Source organism: Podarcis melisellensis (assembly GCF_964234715.1).
Source record: "Podarcis melisellensis genome assembly, chromosome: 5".
Taxonomy (NCBI): domain Eukaryota; kingdom Metazoa; phylum Chordata; class Lepidosauria; order Squamata; family Lacertidae; genus Podarcis; species Podarcis melisellensis.
This window is the reverse complement of record NC_138537.1, coordinates 16,547,011-16,563,727: the sequence shown is the minus strand read 5'-3', so window position 1 is coordinate 16,563,727 and position 16,717 is coordinate 16,547,011. Positions and strand designations below refer to the sequence as shown.

General features: G+C 43.8%; 1 protein-coding gene across 8 annotated transcripts in view; it reads left to right on the top strand.

Annotated features, from left to right (window-relative positions):
• LOC309369677 (uncharacterized protein) overlaps window positions 1-16,717 on the top strand; it is a 204,862-nt gene that overhangs the window by 113,313 nt on the left and 74,832 nt on the right. For all 8 annotated transcript variants that reach the window (XR_014168245.1, XM_081910708.1, XM_081910710.1 and 5 more), the window contains one exon: window positions 10,076-10,198. Coding sequence is in view for 7 of the 8 variants with exons in the window: in XM_081910708.1 (XP_081766834.1) it covers window positions 10,076-10,198 (123 nt within the window). In the remaining variant the exon portion in view is untranslated. The remainder of the gene's footprint in view (window positions 1-10,075; window positions 10,199-16,717) is intronic.

Genomic DNA, 16,717 nt, shown 5'->3' with positions numbered 1-16,717 from the left:
TCGGCCAAAATCAAACTACTTACTGCAACACTTCAAAGGAGAGCTTGCTGCATTTGATGGCATGCTTGCTGTGCTGGAAAACTGAAGAGCGGTGACTTAATTTGAGGTTGAGGGGAAGGGATTCATCAATAATTTGGAATTAAGAGGAGTGAGCACAACATGGCAGGGAAGCTGAAGTGGTACCTGCAGTGTGGGGCTGGATGAAATTCAGGTTGCGGGTTCTTTACCTCTTTTTTAGAAGGTTCAGCATCAAATGGCTGGACCATACTTTACACAGCAAGCATGTTTCCCATGGCTAGACCATTGTTTCAAGGAGCAAGCAGTGTAAAGCAAAGACTTGCATTTGTAAAAACTTGCAATTTGAACTGCCCTGAGATCTTTTGATATATAAATCTAATTAAAATAATAAAATGAAAGAACAGCATGGAGATGTAAGCTATCCAGGGCCCGCTCCCTGGTGGGTGCTCTTCATATATCCCCAAATGTTTGCAAGACATACCCAAATAGATAAATGCACAAGATTTCCACCCCCCCCCTTTTAAAAATGAAAGAAAAGGTGCAGGCGTGCTCATTCAGGATTGGGACTGGGGCACGGGTTAATCCATTCCTCTGCATCAGGTCCTGATGAAAATCTCAGCTCCCTAAAGCTGTTATTCACCCAAGGAGCAGGGTGGGGGGCAGGCAAGCTGCTATTTAGATCAACAATAGTGTCTCCAAGAGAGTGAATAGCAGCAACTATTAAATATATTTAGGAATTTTTATGCCGCTTAATATGTGTAGTCTCTAAGCAGTTCACGTGAGATGTCAAAACCAAACAAAATTGATCACAAAATAAAACAAACCTATACATAGAATAATACAAACTGATTGGTGCCGTTTAATCTCCTCTACCTGTGTATAGTTAAAGCTATGGTTTTCCCAGTAGTGATGTATGAAGGCTGATCGCCGAAGAATTGATGCTTTTGAATTATGGTGCTGGAGGAGACTCTTGAGAGTCCCATGGACTGCAAGAAGATCAAACCTATCCATTCTTAAGGAAATCAGCCCTGAGTGCTCACTGGAAGGACAGATCCTGAAGCTGAGGCTCCAATACTTTGGCCACCTCATGAGAAGAGAAGACTCCCTGGAAAAGACCCTGATGTTGGGAAAGATGGAGGGCACAAGGAGAAGGGGACGACAGAGGACGAGATGGTTGGACAGTGTTCTCAAAGCTACGAACATGAGTTTGACCAAACTGCGGGAGGCAGTGGAAGAGAGGAGTGCCTGGCGTGCTCTGGTCCATGGGGTCACAAAGAGTCGGTCACGACTAAACAACAACAACCTGTGTACCATGGTCTCATAGGAGAAACATGGAATGAAACCACATATTTCTCATAGCATCTCGTTGGGCCCAAAGACATCATGCAATGGCAACAGACCTAGGAAAATATTTAGAGAGCCTGCTGCTTGCCATGCTGTGAATTCTGGGAAGGGTGTGTCCATTTTGGTTCTCTTAATTTCTCATTTTTCCAATCTTAAATTTAGTTTTCCACATTTCTGCTGCAATTTGATCTTCCTTTCTTTTTAACCAGTTTCTTTGGGAGGACTCTCCTTCCTTGGGGGTTTTTAAACAGGGACTGGATGACCATCTGTCATGGATACTTTAGCTGAGATTCCTCATTGCAGTGAGCTGAACTAGATGACCCTTGGGGTCCCTTCCAACGCTAAGGTTCTATGAAAATTCTTAAGCATTCTGGTGTGAATTTATCATAATAAATACATTTTGCCACGAATGGAGTGCATTTTTATGTGTTTCCATGTAAGATGTTGATTTTTATGCACACTTTTGTATGCATAAAAGTATACACACTTTTGTAAACATTGGTTGGTTGGATAACTGTATTGCAAAATCTGGATAAGTGGTGAATTTCAAAGGATGACTTTGTTTCAATTCTCCTATTGTTTCATGTGAATTTGATAGATTTGGCTTTCAATGTGAATTGAATGGAATTTCTCCCCGACTCTTAGTTTTTGGGTCAGGGGGATAATTGGCCCTACTAAGTAAAAACAAAAAACTGAACACCCTAAAGCCAAATAGCTCTTATCGCATCAATGCTACCAATTTCTTGAGAAGTAGTTTACATCTGCTGCCAAATCAAGTGCAGATGATTGCACTGTGGCTTTTGTTCAGTTGGATTTTTATTTACAGCTCTGATGTGCTGGAAAAGATCACTTTTCCAGTTAATGACGTGCCATTTTTGTTTCTTTATTATCTAGCATGCGGAAGAGAGGTGGTGTTTGTGAACAGCCACGTGAGAACATCACCATCCTCCACACTTCATGAATCATCCTACCTTTCTTTAAAAAAAATTAAACTCGCAGTTTACTCAATGATAAGATGTTGCCTGATTTGGGGATACTTTTTTTGTTGTTGCCAAAGTGCTCTGAAACTCTTTAGCTAGGTATGCTGGGATTTGTATCACAGTCAGACTTGCTGATCATACAGATGCTTTGCTTTTTACCATTTATTTGACAGCACTTGGTTCTGACTCATGAAACTGTAGGCCAGTGATTTTTCAAATTTCTCAAGCTCAGAGCCATTTGTCTCCTGAGGAAACCTTCTATGTCAACCATGGCCTAAATGTTGCAGATTATTCTGGGCTGTCTTCTGTGGCCTGCTCTGATTTTCTACAGGTCACTGACTAGACCTAGCTAGTGCCCTGCAGAAACTGACTGTAGCCTAGAATGTGCCCAGTGCTCCTTTGCATTTGAGCATCACAGGGGAGAGTTTAGAGCAAAGAGCAAGCTTTCTTCTGGATAACTTGTCTATCAATGCCTGTCTTTCATCATGAACTCCCAGAGTCATAAGAACACCAGTTTGGAAACTCACTCTTTAAGATATTATTATACACTTCCCATTCGCCTGAGCAGGGGGAAATTTCAGGACCAGTGCTTACTCTGGTTTGGGAAGTGAGTCTGGAAGGAAAGATTACTGGAAGTGCACTGCATCTTTGTAACAGTTGATTTTATTTACCAATATTCAGCATTGGTGGAAGCAAACAGCTTAACACACTTACTAAACAAGTCAGCTGCCCACCAGATCTCATCTCCAGAGGAGAAGCAGTTTCTTTGTGTTTTCCATCTTACAGTCTCACAACCTGCTTTTTTTCTTTTGCTCTTCTGTACACACACACACCCTGAGCTTTTCCCACCCTCCAGCTGGAAGGAAGCAACGTGCGTATTCCCATAAACCTGATGGATTACATCATCCTACAACAATTTTGCATCAGAAAACCAGCCTGATCAGTTAGGCAGTTATCTCCCTAAAACAGAGGTGGCCAATTGGGTATACTCCAAATATTGTTGGACCACAACTTCTTTTGGCCCCAGCCTGCATGGCCACTGGTCTGTTGGAGGAAACCAAAGACATTTCCTTCTCCTGATCTTCTGTTTAATGCATGTGTTAGTTTAAACCACAAGAGGGCACTGTTTGTGTAGCAATTTAGCCAGCAATTGTTTGTAAGCCTCTATGCTTAAGTTAAATCCACCCCTTAAAACCATAAGGCATTTTGGGTTACTCTTCTATCCAGAAAATATGCCTGCTATTTCTCTCATTCTATAGTTGTAAATAGTTCCTGCATGAATAAAGCCTTTGAACTCCATAAACTGAAATGATTACCATATTTCAATCTAATTCATCCAAGCTGCAATGTCTGCTAACATAGTTTAGCAACATTTGGAGTGAACCACATTACTGTAATAAATGGATGTCCATAACAATATTATGCATTTCAAAAATAGAGGTTATGCAATATATTAGCTACTTATCAGTTCTGTTTCTGTTGCTCAGTGTCAATACTTTAGACTACTTTCCTTGCATCCAGGTTTATTCTCTCATCCTTGTTTAGACTGAGTGATTAGTTTAAATTAGAACCTGCAGTGTTTCCAAATCTAACATATGGTTTATAAGCAGGATCCAGAGAAGGCAGTCTCTGTTGGTTTGTTAAGGCAAGCCACTATCAAATTTCTAATAAAGTGAATTTAAACTACTGAGTGCCATCTGCAAAGAAAAATGCACATATCCACCATTCATTTTCATTTTCTAACCCCGTTTTAAAATTATTATTATGGTTTCAGTTATTAGGATTGTCAACTCATGAGAGAACTAACAATGATGGCAGTGTTCATTTGATATATTAGGGTGCTGCTCTGGATTAAGACACATATTAAGAATTTTTAAAGTTGGTTGCTCATTGGGGGTTATCTAACACAGTTTCACAATGGGAATCTCCCACCACACATCACCAATAAGGAAATAGCAGGAAAATGGGCTGCTCCCTATAACATACCATTTTGGGGAATTATGGCATAAAATTATAGAATTTCTTCTTTCCCTATGCTTACTTTTAATTTCCCCCCCCCCAAAAAAAAATAGAAAAATACAGTAAATATAAACATATAAAACATGAATGCATATGTTAAGGTTCCAAGGGGTTGCTTGAGAGCAAGCAGGCAAATGCCTCCCTGCTCGGCTGTGAAGCCTTGTTTTTGATGCCAAAATAAACTTTATCTGTCCAGAGCGCCACTCTCCTGTGGCTGGCTCATTCACTGGCAGAATCCGTGAGTTGGCGGTCCCCAGCAAAGTAGTTTCTTGACGCCCAGTCTGCGCCTCCCCTCTTGGTGCGAAAGCTTACTGCGCAAGGAGGGCGTGGGTAACGGAGGACCTCTCTCCTCCCCGCTTTGCCCAGGCAAGGTGTCCTGGCACTGCCTCGCCTCCTCCGAGCCCTGAAGCTCCTCTCCACTGGAGGCGTGGTTACTCTCCTCCGCTGAGGAGGAGCTGCTTCCCACGATCTTTGGGGACTCTCTGTAATCCATCTGGCTTTTCCCCTCTCCCCACTGAGCCGATGGCAGTTCCCTGACAGCATATAGCAAAAAGAAAAAGTAGCATTACAATATTCAACATATAGACACTTATTTAAGTCAGTTTATGAACACCCTATTTTCTCCTTTGATATATATTCTTGCTCATATATATCTAATATTATTACTATTACTCTTCTTCTTCTTCTGTGTTGTAGTTCCTTTTAATTGCATTATTGATTCCTACACCTTATGGGAAATAAAACCCAAAAGTTTAAAGGCATTTGGTTACATTTTTGTTGTGTATAATTCAGATTTGGAGATTCCAAACTTTTTAGTCCTTCAGGAGCAGGAAGTTTGAGCTGTCAGATCATCCAAAAGCTTTGCCAGGACAGTTTTCATTCATTTCAGTGCAGCTGGTGCCAAACCATTATAGTAAATTTATGGATGAAACATTGGGGAATGTAAACCTGCTATACCAGCAGTTGTGAACTCCAGATGTTGTTTGAATCCAGCTTCCATCAGATCCAGCCAACATAGCCATTGGTGCTGGGAGCTACAGCCCAGCAACTTCTGGAGGGACCCAGGTTCTCTTTCTCTGTGCACAACAGAACACAAATTCCCTTCTGAATTTCCTAATTTTGTATATGGTGGAAAGATGTGGGGGAAGTGGCATGATAGAATAATACTAAAATTTAGATGTAGGAACTTCACCCACCTTTGTGTAATGTATGAGGAGTATGGGAATATGTTCTGTTTATTATTTACATCTCAAAACAACATCTGCTAATGCAGAAATGCTTCCAGATGGCTCGCTTGCACAAAAAAGCGAAACTTCTCATGTATAGCGCCATGCAACAGCACGTTTGAGTACGATGCTGACATGGAAGCGATGCAGAAAGGCCAATCTTCCGGTTTTAAAAATAACAGAAGCAGTTTCCAGCATCGGCTTCAGATGGGCAAGTTTTGCATGCAAGGTATTAGCAATTAACTTTGTCGAAACCTTTAATTGAGTCCAGAAAAAGCCAAGGCTCTCCTTTCTTCAAAGTCTTCTTTCAAGCTGTTCCCCTACATCTTTCCCCCTTTCATTTTTACAAGGTTGGTTTTAAGTGCGTATCAGCGTTAAAAGAGAGCGAGAGATAATGAAAGAGAAATAAAAAGCAGAGATTGTTTTGAAAGCAAATAGGATAAGCAGATGTTTTCATTTAAAAGTTGATATAATGCTACCCTCTCCAGTAACCCCTGTCCTTTCTGGAAAATTGTGTGTGTGGAGGGGGGCAGTCAGAGCAACCTATCCCCTTTCCCAAAAGGCTAAGGGATCACAGGAGGGATCACATGATGTCTGGGAAGGGTTTGATTAGAATTTGGCAAGTGATTCCTAGCACTGCATCTGAGAGCTGATCAGGTAAAAGTTGGGATGTAGTTTGCTATAGGCTTCCTTTGTGACTATGCCAACAGACACAGGCAACTCCCCATTTTTGCATGCTATTCACGTGCAACTACACACATGTGCAGTGCTGGGAACCCAGAAGTGGATCCCAGAAATGGGGAGGACCCTGAAGAGTCCTCCTGGATTGCGAGGAGACCCTCCCCAGAGCTCAAAGAAAACTTCCTCTTTGGGTTCTGGGGAGGGTCTCCTTGTGAGCAGGAAGCACAGCAGGGCTTTGCTGAGGCCTCCCACATAATATCTTCTCGACCCACCAGCTCTGCGGGCTGTGCCGTCCCTCTGGCTTGTGTGGCTCTGTTGACCGGCCCAGCCAACATATGGCACAAGCCAGAGGGGCAGCAGGGCTTGGTTGAACTGCTCATTAAGCCTCTGGCTCTCAAGGAGACCCTCCCCAGAGCCTGGAGGGGCAGTGGGTCTTCCTCAGCTGGTGCTCCATTTTTGTCCATGCAGTGACACAACGCTGTGCACTTCATGCTCATCCTCTTCTATTGACCTGTGGTACCAACGACACATCACTTGGGAGGTGGGGGTCATGGCTCTGTGCTGGAGCACATGCTTTACACATATGAATCCCCAGAATCAATCTCCAGGGAGTGCTGGATGAAACTGAGACTGCGTCTGAAAACCTGGAGAGTCATTGTCAGTTAGCATAGATGATACTGAGCTAGATAAACTAGTGGTTTGTTGCAATGTGAGGCAACTTTCTGTGTTGCTATGTAATGGAAGTGAGACTTTCAAGTCTACTAGAACCATGTCACAGGAGAAGAAGGGCTTATATAAGCCCAAGGCCTGTTCACATAAAGCCAAGCCATAGTTCAGCACCACATCTGCATGAAGCCAACTGTTCTCTGGAAACCTGAGGTTCCTTGGAAGCTTATCAAGAGTCCTTCATTGAGAAGGTCCATAATAGAACAAGCTTACCTGACTGACAGCTTGCTTGACCCTTCCTTGGCACCAGACTCCACAAGATGCAGAAGACCCTTGGCTGCTCTCTCTTTCTTTCTTTCTTTCTTTCTTTCTTTCTTTCTTTCTTTCTTTCTTTCTTTCTTTCTTTCTTTCTTTCTTTCTTTCCACAGTTTCTGACAGGTTGCTCAGATTACAAAGTGGGAGATGAATAGGAACATACACAGCAGCCAGAAGCCTGTTGTTGGTCCCTAGCTCAGCAGCCCTTACTTCAAAAGCTGTGTGTGATCCATTCCCTCTCATGGTGGTGGAAGAGGCATATTACATCCTTGATCCTCCTCTCGTGGTGACCAGGGGTTCACATAGCAAAGCACTGGTTGAAAGCCCTCGCCCTGTAATCCTTCTGCTAATAATACCAAGTAGAGATAAGAAGAGAGCCTGGGTGGAATTGGGGGGTGATGGGAAGGCAGACAGGTGAAATAATTGTTTTTATTAGGGGTTTTTTGGAGGGAGGGGAAATAATCTCACCCCCCCATCCAGTTAATACTGTTACTCTACATTTTTTGAATTCACCTAATATTCCCCTTCTGCCTCTCGCCTTGTTCAAATAAAGACCATTACAATATTGTGAAATTGGCTTGGAGACATTGGCTCTTTTGACTTGAGCAGCACCTATTTCTGAATCCTAGCTGAGCGATCAAGAGAGAGAGCTGCAGATAAAACTTTATGAGGGTGGGAAACATAAAGAGGGCCTTTCTTCATCCTTGGGACTGTGCGTCTCGGAAGCCTGTTGAATTTCAGTGACTCCTGGCCTAGGCTTTTTCCGCTCCTTCAAGTCAGCAGCAAAGCAAATCTCTTTTCGCATTTGCGGAAGATAGAAGATCACAAAAAGGCAGGCAGGAAGGTCTTGCCCCAGTGGAATTAAAAGTCACGGTGTCTGTTGAGCAGTAAAGTAAGTGCTCTGAACAGATGGAAAGTTCCTAGAGGTCCAGGAGAACAGAATGGGTTTACCAAAGGACACAGCAGGGCACGGGCCAAGATACAGGGGAAATAGCTAATTCAAAGACAGGCCAAAATTGTGCCTGGAAAGAAGGGGAGCTGTTGCACTATGCCTGCGGCACATCTTTTGGTTTCTAAACTAATTACGGGGGAACAGGACTCCAATTCCACCATGATAGGAAGGTTAGGCTGGTCTCTTCATTCCCCATGGGATTCTGGAATGGAGATTCCCTTTCTGAATCCCACATAGCTAGGAGCCAATGTGGCTTCCATTTTCTAAAGCTTCCAGCCCTACAGGGATGGCAGGGATCATCCCCAACTTGGGGAAGAGTTAACCATTCCTGCGTGCTGTCTTCACAGTGAAAACGGGACTCCCCTGTTCATGTCTGCTATGTATTTAAGGGCATGTCTAGTTTGGCTCTGTTTAGCATGGTAAAGAGGAGACCGAGAGAAGGCATGGTAAAAGGTAAAGGTAAAGGTACCCCTGCCCGTACAGGCCAGTCTTGACAGACTCTGGGGTTGTGCGCCCATCTCACTCAAGAGGCCAGGGGCCAGCGCTGTCCGGAGACACTTCCGGGTCACGTGGCCAACGTGACATCGCTGCTCTGGCGAGCCAGAGCCGTACACGGAAACGCCGTTTACCTTCCCGCTGGTAAGCGGTCCCTATTTATCTACTTGCACCCGGAGGTGCTTTCGAACTGCTAGGTTGGCAGGCGCTGGGACCGAGCAGCGGGAGCGCACCCCGCCGCAGGGATTCGAACCGCCGACCTTTCGATCAGCAAGTCCTAGGCGCTGAGGCTTTAACCCACAGCGCCACCTGCGTCCCCGAAGGCATGGTAACCATCTTCAAATATCTAAAGGGCAGTCGCATGGAAGATGGAGCAATCTTGTTTTCTCCCATTATGGAGGATAGGATGCAAACCAATGGATCCAAATTACGGGAAAGGAGATTCCGACTAAACATCAGCAAGAGCTATTCGGCAGTGAAACAGGCTCCCATGACAGGTGGTAGACTCTCCTTCTTTGGAGGTTTCTCAGCAGAGGTTGGATGGCCATTTGTCTTGTATGATCTAGTTGAGATGCCTTCGTTGCAGAGGATTGGACTAGTGGGGTGCTTTCCAATTCTGCAGTTCTGTGATTCGATGCACATATGCTGAGAAGGCAGGCCAGGAGACTGAGGGATTGGGGAAGTAGAGGGCAGGAGAAAGGAAAATAAAATGTACACATTAATAACCCACCAGATCTTTAGCCTCAGAGCAGTAATCTAAATACGTATACAGTGGTACCTCGGATTAAGTACTTAATTCGTTCCGGAGGTCCGTTCTTAACCTGAAACTGTTCTTAACCTGAAGCACCACTTTAGCTAATGGGGCCTCCCGCTGCTGTCGTGCCGCCACTGCGCGATTTCTGTTCTCGTCCTGAAGCAATGTTCTTAACCCAAGGTACTATTTCTGGGAGTCTGTAACCTGAAGTGTATGTAACCCAAGGTACCACTGTATATACTTCCTACATTCACAATAAGCAATGTCTTTTCACAGCCACAGGGGATGAAATCAGCTGCTTTTGCTCGCATTTAACATTATGTCTGGATCTTAAACTTTGCTTCATCTGAACTATGGCTTATTGGAGCAAGATAACTTCATAATCCATTGTTTGAAGCTAGCTTGCTTCAAACAAGCCACAGTTAAGATTAAGCACGGCTTGTCATGTTTGGATGACATAACAACCTGTAGTTAATCAAAAATAGAAGCAAAAGCTTTGTAGTCCTCCTAGCTGCAACAGAGGAATGACGTGAGCCCGAGGCAACCATCGCTGCATATTTGGCACATCACCTTGTGGTGCCGTTGAAGCCTATAATACCTCAACCACCTATTTTTCTTTTTCTAGATATTGATGAATGTGCAGTAAGGAGTGGAGGCTGTCAGCAGAGCTGCGTGAACACTCTGGGTTCCTACCACTGTGAATGCCATGCAGGGCACAAACTTCATGCTGACGGCCGTACCTGCATAAGTGAGTAACACCCAGGCTGTAGTTTTTAAGTGATGGGGGGAAGGAGGAGGAGCCTTTCATAATTTGGTCTTTAGGGGGATGCAAATTCAGAGCTGTGTGTTGTTTTGGGGTATTTTCCCCAGCCAAAATTATATAATACCAAGTTGTCAAGCTGTCAAAAAGGTTGTCAGTGTTGTTCGGTTGCTCTTAAAGCTACTTTGGTGCAGCTGGCTCTACTGTTCACAGCACAGTGTTTGTGGGTTTTAGGGTTGAGAAAGATGCCAGATTAAAGTTTCCTTCATGTGAAACTCTATTTGTGGGATGTTGACTGCTGGGTTTTGGGTTTTTTTAAGGAATGTGCCATTTTCATTCTATACTTGTTTTTATTCTCATTGCAAAGTTTATTGCGGACTCCTTTGTTCTTCGCAATGAGAGTGAATTAAGCAGTTTGACAATCCGCATCAAATGGCTCTAAAAGGATGCAAATGGTAGTGCCCTATTAGTGAACAGTGGTGTTTTTAAAGCCATCTATTATGTTTGTTTCATTTTAAAATTTATGGTTCACCTTTCAGCCCATTAGAGTCCTCAGGATGGTTCACAAGGCAGCTCCCAAGGCAATGGAATTATATTAAAACCATAAATATTAAAAACCAGAACAACCCATTACATCACAATGAAACAGCCAGAACTGAGATATGTTTCGGAACACAGTGTATAATCAAAGTAGCTGTAGAGAGTGGGGAAAACATTCAACCAACCATCTCAAAGGCCTTGCAGAGCAAAAGTGTCTTAATTGTGCTTCTGAAAACCCAAAGAAAACAAGGAGGTTGGTAGTCCTCCCTGGTAAACCAGTTTGAATAATGTGGAACTGTATACATAACTCTAATGTGCACCATAATGCACTTCCAGACCTGATGAATTGCACCCAAAAAAGAGCTTTGTGACAGAGCTGTTGGACAGTCTTCCTTGGGAGGTGGTGAACTTGGGAGGTTGGATGGTCATCTGTCATGGATGTTTTGGCTGAGATTCCTGCATTGCAGAAGGTTCACATTGATAACCCTCAGGGTTCTTTCCAACTCTACGATTCTGTGATTATTGCAGACTTGGCTTTCATGGGATGGGGAGTGATAAGCATCCAACTTGCTGGTTGGATCCTGTTCCTTACCACTGCTCTAGTGTTCTTTCTCTCTCTCTCTCTCTCTCTCTCTCTCTCTCTCTCTCTCTCTCTCTCTCACACACACACACACACACACACAGAGAGAGAGAGAGAAAGACTACAGTGGTGCCTTGGTTATCAAACGCCTTTGTACTCAAACGACTTGGAACCCAAACACTGCAAACCTGGAAGTAAGTGTTCCAGTTTGTGGACTTTTTTCAGAAGATGAACGTGCTCCGTTTTGAGTATTACGTTCAATTTGAGTGCCACACATCTGTTTTGAGTGTTACGCTGAGGTCTGTCCATTTTTGCTATTTATTTTGCATTTTTGTTTTTGCAACTTTTGTTGTTGTTTTTGTGACTGTGTGGAACCCAGTTCAGCTACTGATTGATTGACTGTGTGACTGTAGTACATTGTTTATTGCTTTCATTTTATGGATCAATGGTCTTCTTAGTAAAATTCATGTTATATTGCTGTTTTAGGGGTTGTTTTTAAAAGCCTGGAACGAATTACCGTATTTTTCGCACCATAGGGCGCACCGGACCATAGGGCGCACCCATTTGGGGGGGGGGAAATAAAGGGGAAAAAATTATTTCCCCCCCCCCCAGGCGCGGGGCTGGGGCGGGGGAAGCTCGAGCTTCCCCCGACCCCAGCCCGCAAACAGGCAGCTCTCTGCAAGCCGTGGGAGCACTCCTGCTCCTTGCAGAGAGGTCCGCGAAGCCTGGGCGCGCTGAGCTCAGCGCGCGCAGGCTTCGGCATGCTGGCAACTCTCCGCAAGGAGCCGGAGTGCTCCCGCTCCTTGCGAAGAGGTCCGCGAAGCCTGGAGAGCGTGAGGGGTCGGTGCGCACCGACCCCTCTCGCTCTCCAGGCTTCAGCGAAAGCCTGCATTCGCACCATAGGACGCACACACATTTCCCCTTCATTTTTGGAGGGGAAAAAGTGCGTCCTATGGTGCGAAAAATACGGTAATCAATTTTGCATTACTTTCTATGGGAAAGCACGGCTTGGTTTTGGAACGCTTTGGTTTTGGAATGGACTTCTAGAACGGATTAAGTTTGAGAACCAAGGTACCACTGTACGGTCAAATGGCCAGGCATTCACCACTTCTTCTTTTTGTTCAAGAAGGATTTCTAAATACTCTGCATTCTAAGTAAGGATTGACACACTTTGTGCGTCATGGGGATGTTGCTGACACTGACACTCCCACATCAAGTTCTCACCTCTGACACCCATGCTGCATTCTCACCCTTGACACCCATCTCATGATGTGCTGTCATCATACTGTGAGTTCCCCCGGTCTGGTTCCACATCGTTTGCTAACTTGCAAAGTGATGACATCGCATTAGGAAGTGTGTCTCTACTCTTCACAGATGAGAACTTGGAGGGTGTTTTTGGCAGCAGCCCTGTGACATTTATAACTTATAGTTCAACCCACATTCAGAATTCAGAGCCTTTAGAAATGCTTTGTGAGGGATTGAGTTGATAGCCAGATATCTGTGTCGTCCTAAAGATACCAGTTAGTCTAACAAGGCTTTTGTTAAAAGGTAAAGGTACCCCTGCCCGTACGGGCCAGTCTTGACAGACTCTGGGGTTGTGCGCCCATCTCACTTAAGAGGCCAGGGGCCAGCGCTGTCCGAAGACACTTCCGGGTCACGTGGCCAGCATGACAAAGCTGCATCTGGCGAGCCAGAGCTGCACACGGAAACGCCGTTTACCTTCCCGCTGGTAAGCGGTCCCTATTTATCTACTTGCACCCGGAGGTGCTTTCGAACTGCTAGGTTGGCAGGCGCTGGGACCGAGCAGCGGGAGCGCACCCCGCCGCAGGGATTCGAACCGCCGACCTTTCGATCGGCAAGTCCTAGGCGCTGAGGCTTTAACCCACAGCGCCACCTGTGTCCCTGTTAAGACTTTTGTTAGTTTTATACTAAAAATAAATGTTGGAGCTCACTTTTTCTGTTCATCAAGGAGAAGAAGTTTTTTTAAAAAAAAAACATAGAGTGAGAAAAAAGTAAGAAAAAAAGTGAGTGAGAATGAAAAGAAAAAAAGAAAAAATACAGTTACATTACCATACATTTATATATAGAGATGTGTATATTATTACTATCCCAATAGACATATAATTGTCTTAATCTCCTGAATTGGGCAACCTTAGAGTTTACATATACCTTTGCTTGGGTGGACAGTATTAGGATCAAAATATCTGAAAGTTTCAACAACTCTTGAAACAATTATGTCAGTTAGTCAGATATGGAATATATTTGCTAACAAAAATAAATTTGATCAAGGAAAAGTTTTCAATGAACGTGCTGGTGCACCTTCTCTGAATGAATGAAATTTGAAGTATTGGGTACAAAATAAAAAAGTTTTCCCATCCTCATCAGCATGATTGGTACTTTCGCATGGGCCAATTTCTATGAAGTTTTATGAAGACCAATTGACCTCAGATGTCTATTCTCAGAGATGCAAGTGGAAAACTCTAAATGATGCAAGGTTATCTGGAACCATTTCAACTGCGGTTCAGGCCTAATTCTGGGACAGAAACAGCCTGGCCTATCCTGACAGAAAATCTTTGAACCGAGGCAGGAAAAGTATGTCACTGTCAGTCTCGTCAGCAGTTTTCAATACCTTCAACAATGGCCCTATCCTGGATTGTCTGGCCAGGATGGGACTTGGCTCCATTCTTCTTGAAGAAGAGATTTCAAAAGGTGGGAAGTGTCTGTTCGACTCCTTGGCCACTGGGCCTGGGGTTCCACAAGGTTCTGTTCTGCCCCCGCCCCCTCCCCACTTTTCAACATCTAGGTAAAGTCTTTGGAAGCAATAGTTTTGGGGATTTAGAGTATGCAGATGACACCCAACTCTTATCTCTTTGAAGATGATAGCCATCTTCTAATATCTCAAGGGATGTCGCATGGAAGATGGAACAAGCTTGTTTTCTCCTGCTCTGGGTAAATTAAGCATTTTAATGTATTCCTCAGGCATTTGGTTATCTTTAACACTGTTCTATATTTCTTTGATATTCGGATTTTTTCACGTTTGGAAATGGTTTTAATGTTGTGAACTGGTTTGACATTTTCCTAACAGTAAGTGGTGCAGAAATATATTTTAATTAAAATATATATATATTCCTTTTTTCTGTTAACGGTTTAGAATATTTTGAAAAGTGGTGACAAAGATATTTAAAATAACAAAAAGAAAAAAGAAGCCAGCATGTGACATGTTGTTAAAAAGAGAATTAGCAGGGCCTGATATTTTTAAAAATGGTCCTCTTTTCACCCTATATTCACATAGATTTGTAGTTTTCTTACAGTTGGTGGTGAAATGACAGCAGAGAGTTGCTTTAATTGAGATACCAGAGCAATAGGGCATAAAGCGTCAAAGGCTGTAACCAAGTTCTGTAGAAAGGATTAAAATTCTCTGTAAATCTGCATATCAGCACAAGAGAGATTGTTATTCCATTTCCCATTGATTCCTGGTTGAAATGTGAAAAACAGCTCGGTTAGGTATGAATGACATTACATCTGTTGAATCCATTTTTTTGTATTTCTTTGTTTTTGAGCTGAGGGCTAGATGAGCTTGGGGATCGAACACATGTCTTGTTTGCAATTTCTTAGAGTTGCCAGTGCATTGGCTTAGTTACAAGATAACATTAAGCCTGCCATTCTAGCCAAGGTGGGAGAGAATCCTTCAAGAAAATCTTGTCCTTTTCTGCTTCCTTGTTGGGTTATATGCAAATACCATTAAACATTCTAGCAGAATCGTGAAGCTGTCTTTATAGATCTTGGAGACTAGGGGATGGAAGCAGGAAGTCATGCATCAGAAAGCAAAGCAAGGATATGAATACGTGAGAAATGTGTAGCTATAATTTTGAATAGGAAATCTGATGTTGTCCCAATAGGGGCAACGTTCACCTTAACAGAACTACTTCTGTTGTTTTATTTTTAATTCAGGCCCAAGGTTAATGAAGAGACTTAAATCAATAAGCTAATGGGGACATTGGTCTCTCAGTGCCTAAATTTATTGTAATAGACTTAATGCCCCATTTAAAAGAATGTCACGGAACAATGCAAAACCTGAAGCTACAATTCGCCTTCTCCCTCTTGACAACCAGCTCTTACCATGCTGCACCAGGTTCAGGGCAACATACATGGACAACACCTTGAATAGGTCACTCATCCCTCCATAGAGGAATCCAGCAGCCATCCATCACCTCAGGGCTATGTGTCTACACACATGTTGGGGAAGGGCAGTGAACCAGTATGAACAATCACTGGTTTTCTTTCATGGTTTCTGTTATGCAGCCTTTCTTCTGGCATCCATCTTGGAACCACTCCCCACAAGCCCTCAAGCATGTTCAGTTCCACCTGTTTCTCAAGAAACACTTTTGGGTTGTTGGCTAGATGACTATACAGTGGTACCTCGGGTTACATACGCTTCAGGTTACATACGCTTCAGGTTACACCTTCCGCTAACCCAGAAATATTACCTCGGGTTAAGAACTTTGCTTCAGGATGAGAACAGAAATCATGCTCCGGCGGCACGGCAGCAGCAGGAGGCCCCATTAGCTAAAGTGGTGCTTCAGCTTAAGAACAGTTTCAGGTTAAGAATGGACCTCCGGAACGAATTAAGTACTTAACCCGAGGTACCACTGTATATTTATTTGCATATCATAGCTCACTGGTAGAGCATCTGCCATGCACCCAGAAGGTCCCAGGTTCAAGCTTTGGCATTTCAAGGTAACGGGGTGTCCTCAATCTGAAGCCCCAGAGAGCTTCAGGGGGCTCAATACTGAACTGTATGAACCAATGTTTCTTGTTTTCCTTTCTTCTTTCCCAAATTTTGTTGTTCTTTAGTCGTTTAGTCGTGTCCGACTCTTCGTGACCCCCATGGACCAGAGCACGCCAGGCACTTCTGTCTTCCACTGCCTCCCGCAGTTTGGTCAAACTCATGCTGGTAGCTTCGAGAACACTGTCCAACCATCTCGTCCTCTGTCGTCCCCTTCTCCTTGTGCCCTCAATCTTTCCCAACATCAGGGTCTTTTCCAGGGAATCTTCTCTTCTCATGAGGTGGCCAAAGTATTGGAGCATCAGCTTCATGATCTGTCCTTCCAGTGACCACTCAGGGCTGATTTCCTTCAGAATGGATAGGTTTGATCTTCTTGCAGTCCATGGGACTCTCCTCCAGCACCATTATTCAAAAGCATCCATTTTTCGGCGATCAGCCTTCTTTATGGTCCAGCTCTCACTTCCATACTTCACTACTGGGAAAACCATAGCTTTTACTATACGGACCTTTGTTGGCAAGGTGATGTCTCTACTTTTTAAGATGCTGTCTAGGTTGGTCATTGCTTTCCTCCCAAGAAGCAGGCATCTCTTAATTTCGCGAT